We start from the raw sequence: 11,562 nt of genomic DNA, 5'->3' as shown, positions 1-11,562 counted from the left end.
TTTAGGCGCATTTTACAACATCTGCAAAATAATGAAATAATAGTCTTATTCATCGTTCTTCTTCTGTTCTTTTTGCTGTGAAGATTAAATATATAAGTACGAATGATGATATAAATTTAATTAGTAGGTATAGGTACCTAATCTTTGTAAATTAATAGCTAACCGGTTCTTTTTAATTTTATCTGTAATATATTTATATATAAAAATGTATACAGTTGATAACACAAGCTATAAAATATTAACCTTTGCAGTATCAAGAATACAATAAGACAAATTTATTTATAGTTAATTTATGGAGCAATCGACTGTTGCCCGTAACTTCGGCCGCGTGGAAATAGGCACATCATTCTCTTGGCGTTAGTCCAGGTCGTGTTCTCGCCTCTCTGGAGAGGAGCACGGGGTGCGCAAAGACCATGATCCTGGTTTGGGTAAGTCAGGTTTTTACACCTGACCTCCGCAACCTTTGCAGGGAAACCTATTCTGTATCCCGTGAACCTACAACATGTCGGGCTGCGCGCTGTTAATTGATAGGATTTAAAAATTTTCAAAATTTTCACTTATTCCAACAATGATTTTGGGCCGGGGAATAGATTTTGTCACGATTTCTCCACTATCAACCCAGGATTTGTTGGCATGACCTTTCTATCTCAGCCTCGGATGCAATGTGTGTGTCAATTTCAAAGAGTTCTTACATAATTTAACTATTTCACACTAACTTTCCGGGTTGAAGTTTAAGCTTTTCGTCGTCGTCGTTCTGCGAGGAACAATGAAATCGTATCAGTTCCAAAATATTCCCTTTTAGAGTCTGGAAGATGTTTCTATCTATACAATATGAGGAACAATTAAACGAATTGGTAAAATTAAAATGTTAGTGCACAGTATTTTTTTTCACACGCGAAAATACCTTTTAGGTCTATAGTGTTAACGTCAAAATTCTTTTGGAAGAAATTAGCGGGAACATGATTGAAATTGGCCGCGGGGGAACGGAAGCCCACGCGTGTCTTGCCTTGCAGATTCACTCCATATTTCGAACGCACCAGTTTCGCACTGGCCGCTAAACCGCGCGCGCGTTCCAATGTTCAAATATGAATTCGCGATCCCCGAATTTTTCGGAACTTATGTTTCGAAAATATTTCATTACGTACCAGCATTTAGAATTCGGTGAAGTTTGTGTTCTGTGTTCAAATTTTTTTGCCGCGACGGTTTGTATTGTTCTCTTTTTTTTACTTTTTTTAGGAACTTTTTTTTATGTTTTTAAGATTAATTAAGCAAGGTAAGTTAATCGTAAAAAGCCTCAATTATTTTTATTAGACTAATCAAAAAAAGCTTGGAATTTCGCATTTATTCAGTGGCCGTCGGAAAAAGTCTTTTAGTGAAAATGAAAACTAAATATTAATAGTTCTTATTTATTTTCCACTAATTTTGATAAATTATACTGTAATAAACAGGTCGGAATTTCGTTACCTTTATTTCATAAAACTAGATAATCTTAGTAAAAACACTACCATTTTGATTTAACCTACCTAAATAAGGTCAAAATAATTTACTAATAATTAAATAGCTTTTATCAACATTGACAATAAATCATATCTCCAGTTAAGTTTAGTCTAGTGTTAATTAAAAGTTAAGGTAGCTAGTGTTAATTATAGGTTTAAATTCGAACCCAAAAATGGGATAACATTTTTGTTTGTCTGTCTGTTTGTTTAAGCTTCACGTGGAAATTACCGGTTTAATTGCTATACCTAGTATAGTACCTCTTATTCCGGTAAAAAGTAATATTCTCATGGGATCATCGAGAAATGACAATAAGCGCGCGAGCGAATCCCTGGGCAAAAGCTAGTCACTAAATGAAATCATACAGTTACCTAATTTAATTACTGCTTATCATTGAAATAACCTATTTTAAAATAAACACACTATTTTTATCTGACAAACATACACGTATGGTTAAATCCCTGTTTAAATTTTGTGCGAATACAGTAAAAGTAATATCCTGCATAAAACTATAAAAGAAAAGATTTATTTTCAAAATTGGATACAAGGTATCACTTATTGACGTTAACATAACTTAAGTCTAAGTATACCTACTACTGCTTCCAAAACGCATGTGAAGAAAAAGCGGCGGAACAAACTACACTACAGCATTTTCACCGGACAATTTTCAAATAAAAATCTTTTAAATCTAAATCATCGACGAATGAACATTGTCTAAATTAAATTTCTATATTTGCACCCCAATTGTCATCTTTCGGGACTAAAAGCACTTCACCATTTTTCTGGATTGGGTGAGTCAGGTATTCACACGAAGCGACTCCCGTCAAACCTCCTTAACCTTTGCAGGGAAATCTGATCCCAATTCAAGAAAGAGTGCGCTTAGAGAGCAATCGCGAGAGCAGTGTACTCCTACCGTGATTCAGAGATGATGACCAGAAGGTTCGTAGACCATGGCTCTGTCAAGCCAACTTTCTAAGTAACGTAGCTGGTGGTAGGATAGTGTGGTAGCGTTCTCCTTGTAGAAAACCAAAGATCGTCCTCTGACTTTATTCATATATACATACATGTAGTCACGTCTGTATCCCTTGCGGGGTAGACAGAGCCAACAGTGACTGAAAAGCCACGTTCGGCTGTATAGTTTAGTGATGAAATTGAGATTCAAACAGTGACAGGTTGTTAGCCCATCGCTTTAATGAGGAATCACAAGTTTAAAAGCCTGTCCCTTAGTCGCCGTCGCCGCCGCCTAAAGAGCTGAAAACCACCGAACTATTTATATTCAGAAGATAATCTGTTCTGATAGCGAAGAAAATACATAATTTCAGCAGCTTCTCTGCAAAAACCAGTGATGAGAAAAGCTTATAAACTTAGTACTTATATTTAGGCGATAGCCTAGCAATTCTGTACTACTGCTAATAAAATTACAATTACCTATTTACGTAAAGTAGCTGAATGTAATTTGTGATAATTTTGGTGACTATTATTCTGTCTACACCTAAAGATATAGCAGTCGATTAGTCAGATATAAAGAGAAAAAAATCGGATAGAAAATTCTAGCACCATAGACAATCTACTCTTTAAATATTTGTACACGGACCTTAACTCTTAAATAATTAAGTACCTCCCATTTGTTTACTTCGTATATCTATTACTGCTATATATAGCTACATATATCTGTATGAGTAATCAGGAATTCTATTTACATTAGAACTTGTGTAAGGGTATGGTTTATCAATACGTGTTGCCACCTCTCTCTTTTATTTTATCTCATATCAGAATAAAGAGCGTCCGCGGCTCCGCTCGCGTGAAACGAAAAACTTATAGAAGAATACAGGTTTTTAGCAAATTCCACGTGAATTTACCGGGCTGTTAAGTATCTAATGTTGTTTTATATATTTTTAATGTATATACACAAAATTTCAAGAATATTGGTTCAGTACATAATGCTTGAAGAGAAAACAAACAAACAATAAATTTACTTTCTTATTTATAATAGGTATCAGTTGGTATTGCTTTGTATTGGGTATTTCCCTTATTACCTTACCTACAACTTTTTTCTTTTCTAAGTTGTGGCAATCAGATTTCTTCATGAGCTTATTTTCCCAGAGTCGACTTTTAGTCAGTCAGACTGACTCACTCTCACAAACTCAACTATGTAGGTTCCTTTATAATGGCGCGTTAAGGCTGTGGACGCTTTACTTCGCCATTTTCCGGGACTTTTTTCAACATCTTGACGATTGGTTTCCCGCCAAAAAAACCTATAAGTTTGAATACGCAATATACGCTAAGCAGAAACAACCTATATCCCCTTGCTTTAATCCCTGTATACTATTTTTCTTCATCCATATTCATCAATCTTTTTTCAGTCCCTGATTTCAATGGAATTTTTCCTTTTTAATATTTGAACTTACACTCATCTTGTGCTTTTATTTAGTTAATCTGTTTTTATTCATCTCTCAAGGTGTTGCGTCCATGAATACAAAATCGTTAACGTCACAGTCTTTCTACTTAGATTTTTAATTACAAGTCGTTTCGTTCTAAAAAAAAGGGTAAGTTTGTTTAAAACATTAGGAACATTTTTTAAGTCACAAAGTTCTCGCCATGGTTCTGTGAAAAATGGCATTATCTTGGCTCATAATCAGGACTCTTATAGACATTAAAAAAATATTCCATCATCTACGTGGCGTTAATCCAGATTATAAACTCAACCCTCTTGAGAGGAGCCCAGGGGGAGCCTGTAGTGGGTTAGTCAATTTTTACATGAAGTGGCTCCTTCGCAGCGGAACTTAACGCATATTGAATCATGGTTGTACAGTTGCTTGAAAACGTGAGGAAACCTGCACAGGGTGTCCTCGCATTGTTTTAACTCACTATAAGAAATTTTTATAATTCAGAAAAGAATTTTCCAATATTTTAAACTGTGCGTTTTATAATACGAATATGCAGAACAAAAAATCATAACAATCGGTCTAGTGCTTACCCGCGAAAGCGTAACAGGCATATTTCTCAATTTCGTTTTAGACTTTACCTATTGTCTAAAGTTACCATCATCAGGGATGTTTTAAAAATGGAATCGTATCGCCATGGCAACAATCCATATAAAGATGGCGAATAGTGCAAACTAGCGCTTAAATGAATGTCTTTATCGGGCCTGCGCAGTGACATCATCATGCACCCAATGCGAAAAACTGTTATATAAACGTTAAAAAACGTAGGTAGTTTCAATAAGATTATTTTAGATACAACAAAAAATTTATTGCTTACCTTATTTTCATAAACACGAGTATGAATTCGAAATAAAAATGAATTGATCATTAATTTTTTACCAAAACTATTCTGATGCCAATGTCGAATGAACTTTCAGTTATGTATATAAATTGTTACCGGAATATCGAGTAAAAAATTTGTTTCAATAACATTTTATTTTGGACACAAAAAAAATTTATTGCTTAAATAATTTTTATATGGGCACACGAGTATCGTTTTTAAACAAAAATTATACACAAAACGTGTAATATAAATTTCGAAATAATAACGATTGGTATAAATATCAAATGAACATTTAAGAGTAATCATATAGGTAGATATATGTCAGTCTGAATCTCAAATTCCAACATTAAGCCATCCAATCCATCGTGGCGATTGATTCTTGTGACTATCAGTATTCTCCTGGCGTTAGGCCTAACCCCTTCAAAATAAAAAGCGAAACAGCGATAGCTAGTGCGATAAAATCGACGTCACGCGTGTCTTGCTACGGGGTGGAGTTGGGTCCTTACCTCTGTGGAGAAAAACACTGCATGCGCATAAAAACTACGACTCTAGATTGGCTTACTCAGGAATCATGGAGAAACTTCCGTCTGACTTACCCAACCTTTGCAGGGATACCTAACACATATCGCATCATTGTTCACATTCAATTACATGAATGTGCAGGTTGCCTAACGATGTTGTCTCTCACTGCACTACTAACTCTGTCTACTCCAGGGATGAAAACGTGATGCATGCATGTATGAGTATTCAATAATTTACTGTCTTAATTTGACCTCCAGCTGAAAACCTGTGCATAAAGCGTCTTAAAGAAAGAGTTTCATAGCCGATCCAATTAATTATAACTTTAGTATTATCTAAAGGTTATCTTAACTCATTAAAAGATCAATCGAAGATTTTAGCGTGAATAAGTTCAAGACAAGACGATTTCAGATACGATTATTATAATTTTTTAAAGGTTTCCGTATAGCAACCAACGTGATATCATGACATTGACGATCTGAGACAAGTTATATAAATGAATAGCCTTCTGCTTACACGTGCAGTCTAGATTCTTTACATTTTTAGTCATACCTGGCATGACAAGATGAAACTAAGATCTTTTACAATACCAATGTTTTATTTAGATTTAATTTTATTTATTACGGACTAAATATGCCAAAGACCGTTTGCTCACGGGGTAAAATTTGCTTGCGAACGAGCAGCCACATTTTGCAGGTTCCCCATTCCCAGCTCATGGTCACAGACGTACCCAGAACTCCACTTTATACAGGAACATAACCGGAACTAACCCGAAGTGGATGATGACATAGATAAGCATTTATGTCAAAGGTTAATCTAGAAAAAAGATCGATCTGATGAGGATTTGAACCCGGGGCGGGTTCAGAAACAAGTACATTGTCATTAAACTAAGAGGCCTTGATAACCTCTACTGCGATTTTAAAGAATTTAATATTTGGGTGGATAAGTTGTTGCTCCCGAATTAGATATCATTTGGAGGTCCAAGGTCAAAAATACGAGTAATCGTAATTGCTATTGACACTTTTTTATTTATTTGGACACGTGTCATCATGCACATATCACGTTTTTATCCCTTACGAGGTAGATTTAGATCAATATCGGAAGACTCAAAGGCTACATTAAGCTACATCCCATATAACGGAATTTAGATTCAGGGATAGTGATCAGTTTCTATTCTAAGTTTTGAGCCAATGAAAAGCAGTTTGCGCAAAGAAGGTACAATACTATGTTTCTTCCATTCTGCCTTAATATGCCCATCTTATCTATTGCTTCACGAAAAAACGTTGTCTTCTCTTAAATGATTACCATTAGCCCAAGTGGATTATAGATTCGTCCAACCTGTTTCTACCTAAAGTTTCCTACCATAAACTAGAATTTCTAAATTCTACAAGAGCAAGCGAGAAGAAATCAATAAATTTGACAAGACAAGCGAGATAGAACATGGTATCAATCAAACCCACGCCTGGATTGTACCATGTTGAACCAACAAATATTAAGGACTTAATTCTAAACAGTCGACGATGGATCTATACATAAACATGCCATGATTTGTGTTTTTCTAAATATTTCAATAATAAATTCACTGTACGCAATTTTGAATTCGACCTTCCAGTGCGAACGAACTCTTTATTTTTAGATATTAACATCTGGTCAGTTCGCGAACTTTTTATCTGCAACTATAGTATTTATATTTCGGAATTCGCAAAATCTTTAATCAGTCTTTCATTCGCATATTTGTTATTGTGCAATAGTGCTTTTTACGGACTTTCTGGTTCACCCTTTTTCAAATTTAAAGATCAAAACGTAAGTTATCTACATACGTTTAGCTAAATCTAAGATTTAAACCATTGATAAACGTCCAAAGTGTGGTTCAGTGTTCTATTCTTTGGATAATTATTTGGAAAAGCCACCCAAAAGTCTGTCGTTTAGGTTTTTTTTTTTTCACAATTTTTTTATCATTTAAAAGAGATAATAATACTAAATTTCTTTTGTTGCAGGTCCCATACAATCGAACGGATCAAGGATAACATTCGCTGAAAAATGAATGCCTCATTTAACTAATAACCAAAACCAAATAAAGATTTTTAAATTTAGACTTGTTAGGCATACACTTTTTTAGATTCCTACGTCCATTAGTGTTTGTTGAAAGTTAGCGTGTGAATGAATGAGGCAATTCATGGATATAGTGTGCAAAGTGGCGGCTTTGTATTATTATACTCCATTGAATGGCACAGTTGAAAGTTTTTGAAAGGTTTCCGATGTGAGAATCTAAAAATGGTGGAATCATTTGACATTTTTGGTGAATGCCGATCGTGTTCAATGAATATAAACGTATATATCAGAACATATACAAAACAAAACAATTGATAAAGTCAGAAATCAAATTATCCTTATTAATTTACGTGACCACATTACACGCAATATTTTACCCGCGCAATCATTAATAGAATATATTCTCTTCCTAATCTATGTTCACCATCGTTATTTACGATTCCATTATCTCTTATTCCCAGATTCCCGACGTCACAGCCACTTCAAGGGTCTTAAAGTCATCAATTTCCGTTTCACCGAGAAAATGCTCCACAACGAAGTGGACGAGGCAGTCCTAAACCTACACGTCCAAGAATTGGAGCCAAGTCATAACGTTACTATAGAAACTGAAGATTTCTTCACTATCACATTACAAGTTAGTAGGGTAACCAGAAATAGTCATGGAAGTAAGGCATCTGTGCCGTATACTGACAATTCTGTGAAGATGTCAAGAAGAGAGCTGAAGATAGGGAAGTGGCTGAAAGTCAATGTCACCAATATGGTGTCGGAATTCTTTAGACTTCCGAGAGAGAACCTAGCTATAGTTGTGAGAGTACAAGACTCAAGGAACAGGATGAGTTTGGTCGTGCCCCATCCTAGTTCAGAAACCAATAATGCTCTGGTAAGTTTTCATATTTATTTTGTTCTTAATTTCATATCAGAAACTGAAATCGATGCATTCCAATATCTAGGTGATAGCGTTTGTTCTGGTTTAGTCCTCTCTAGACTAGAACATTCATTTTTGGGAAAGGAAAAAATGAATGTTCAATGGACATATATTTAATTTGCCTATTCACATACTTAAGTATCATGCCCTAATGTGCTGATGGCGTTTTTAGCTTTTGATTTCTTGTTATCACTTCTTCATAACTAGTTTCTCCTAAGCTTAATTAATCAGTTTAGAAATTGATATATTTATATTGATTGAAATCAATATAATTGAGATTTGTGTTTACCAATATATGAGGGTAGAATATCTGGGTTGCCAATTGAAATCGTAAAAAGATGATGAAATTCTACATTATAGATAGGCATATTATATTAATTAACAAAGATAACATTCACATTTAAATAAATTTACACTAAGTAACCTATAACAACATTGAAGCTATAAAAGTTTAATTAAGATATCATTGTTTAACTTTGAATATTGACTTTATGAATTTTGATACCAAGTAAGATTATAGAGTGACGGATCAATTACTTTCAATTCGGTAGTTGAACTCACAGTAAATCTTTGTATTTGCACATTTATCTTTGGTATTTTGGAGCTGTTTGTATCATTGTTATTTATATTGCTTTATTAAGTGTAAAATTTAACTTTAAGCCTTTGTGTTTACCAATTGAGGCTCTGCCTTCCCAGTGCAGCATAAAGACAATTATATTTAAAAAAAAATACAAATAGATTTTAAGGCTAATTTTCTATCCTACTTTTAGTTAGTTTCTTTGTTTAGTTTTAAAAAGATAGGCTGTATAAATCTCTGTGTGTCTATAATATAAAGTATAATCTTAAAAAAAAAAAATAACACCTCACTATTAAGAACCTGTACGAACACGTAATGAAAAAAAAAACTTTACACAATCTAAATATGGAATTCCAGAAGCTTGGTTTAAAAAAGTAGCACGTCACCACACGTCACCCAGTACCTGACCAGCGCCACTGTGTTGCTCGGTGTCCACTCGTTGCTGATAATGAGTCAAAGCGTTGTTATTTAGGGGGCATAACGTTGTCTGCGCAGGACAAGTATGCATTTACACCCGCGCCATTTTTCGGTAATCGCTCGTCTAGATCAAGCATTTCATATTTTATTTACAGAGCTGTGGAGTTGATGTTTCATTAAGAGAATTCCCTTAGTTATAGTGGAATCATATAATACAAATACTAGTTACCAATCAAGGAAAAGATGGTCACTCGTACCGCCAACCCCAATGATGAACCTAATATGGTATAAACTGCTTAATTGAAAAGTGTTTAATAACTTCCATTGCTTACAGATGCCATACATAGAAGTAAGTCTTAGAGACAATTCACACAAAAGGACGCGGCGGACCATAGGCATGGACTGCACAGAAAACACCAAGGAGGTGCGTTGCTGTCGGTATCCCTTAGTCGTAAATTTTGAAGAGTTTGGCTGGGACTGGATCATCGCCCCCAAACTATACGACGCCAATTACTGCAGTGGGGAATGCCCCTTCAGCTTCTTACAAAAATTTCCACATACTCACATTGTGCACTTAGCAGCCCCGCAAGGCAGCGGTGGCCCGTGTTGTGCTCCCAGAAGAATGAGCAGTATCTCCATGCTTTATTTTGATCACGACTTAAACATCATTTACGGAACAATCCCAGGAATGGTTGTCGAAAGCTGCGGATGTTCATAGCATTTTCAACTTAGACAAGTCTGCCTTCAAATGTACATCAAAATTATGATACTCTTCGTTTTTTTTATCCTTATTAATTCGTATTTGTGTTCTACGGTGATTCTTATCTGTATTCTATTTGGCTTGACTATTTGGGGCCTTGTAAGTGTAATCTGTTGCTATGTGATATATTTGGTTGAAGACTGCGGACTCTTTGTGTTGTGTGCCGTGACTGTGAGCATGTAAATTTATTTTTACATTTGTACCTACATCTAGTTTAAAATCAACGCTGACTCATTCAGCATCCTTTATCTGTTTTAATTCAGTTTCAGCTATGATTGCACTGTTACCTATTACATCGGCTGCTAGATTAATAATTTTATCTTCGAGGAATGACTCAGCGTTGAAACTTTCATATTCATTTATAAATATATCACTTGTTTCAATTTACTTGTATAAGTTAGCATTCATGAATTGCATTTAGCGTCTTTGACGAATTATCTTTATTTATTTATAACTTCTAAATTGATATAGTGATGCTAATAGAATAGTTGTGTTAAAATCAATAATCTTTAGCGATTTTTTATCGCGTGACCTTTGTCTCATTTGGATAAAAATGTGTAAGACGTCATTACGATAATGCATTATTAAGGTCGTATGCAGATAATGACAAGAACTATTTGTAGGACTCTTCTTTTTAATGTGAAACAGTTTTACTTTTAATTAAATAAATTTGTCTTTAAATATTGATTCACCACTAACCTGCAAGTACCTTAACTTTGCAATATCGCCAATTATGTTTATGTGTGTATTAATTATTTAAATGTGTCTTATTTGTCAAGCATATGTTTTAAATTATCTGTGCTTTTATGAATTGAAATACATACTTAATATTTAATTTCTTTAAATTGGTAATTTTATGGATGAAAAGAATAACTGAAGCTTACAATCACCTATCAACAATAGGAATGTACGAGTAATACTCTCAATTACCACTAAACATCAAAAATTTAATTTTAAATAGATTCTTTTTATAAATAGAATATTTAATGTGTGCGTACTTTGGATTTTTATTTTATTTTTATGACATTTTTGGATCTCGTATTTCAAAATTATACTATTTAAATTCTCTAGTAATAGCGGGTGGTGCTTAAAAAATATTAATTACCTACCTATATATCGAATAGCACAATGTTATACAATAGTGCCAATGTGCCTACCCAGTGTTTAATTTTAAAATAATTTTAATATGTCGTATTATTTTGGCGTAATAAAAGAAAGAGAATTAATAAGATATTTTTGTATTATTTAAGTTTTTAGTAAATTTTTCGGACAGATGTCGGAATTTTCAAAAATAAGATCTCATATTAAGGCCGCCACGTTTGTGCCTTTGAAAAGATCTCCCAATTTTTGGAACCAACGATTTAAAATGTGTTTTATACAATGTAGCATAAGTTTACATGTTAACGTATCTCTCGATAACTTGATATTGTCAAAAATAACTAACAATCTTGTGTAAGTTTTATGAAATAAATCAATCCACTCATATTTTATGACTCGTGTTATTTCGTGGGTGTAAAGTCTTATATATTGAAATATATGTCTATCAAATTA

The 11,562-nt window shown here is 34.0% G+C and overlaps 1 protein-coding gene across 1 annotated transcript; it reads left to right on the top strand.

Annotated features, from left to right (window-relative positions):
- The first annotated feature begins 1,019 nt into the window (after positions 1-1,019).
- On the top strand, positions 1,020-11,562 carry LOC106137159 (growth/differentiation factor 8). Its single transcript, XM_013337938.2, has 3 exons — positions 1,020-1,202; positions 7,278-8,212; positions 9,586-11,562. The coding sequence occupies exons 2-3, from the start codon at positions 7,856-7,858 to the stop codon at positions 9,967-9,969; spliced, it is 741 nt and encodes a 246-aa protein (XP_013193392.2). The 5' UTR covers positions 1,020-1,202; positions 7,278-7,855; the 3' UTR covers positions 9,970-11,562.

The sequence above is a fragment of the Amyelois transitella genome, chromosome 25 (genome assembly GCF_032362555.1).
Source record: "Amyelois transitella isolate CPQ chromosome 25, ilAmyTran1.1, whole genome shotgun sequence".
NCBI classification, from domain to species: Eukaryota; Metazoa; Arthropoda; class Insecta; order Lepidoptera; family Pyralidae; genus Amyelois; species Amyelois transitella.
This window is presented reverse-complemented; position numbering and strand designations above follow the sequence as displayed.

Coding starts and splice junctions, on each gene's coding strand:
- LOC106137159 (XM_013337938.2), top strand. CDS start 7,856: ATGCTCCACAACGAAGTGGACGAGGCAGTCCTAAACCTACACGTCCAA. Junction 8,213..9,585: donor CAGAAACCAATAATGCTCTG/GTAAGTTTTCAT, acceptor CATTGCTTACAG/ATGCCATACATAGAAGTAAG.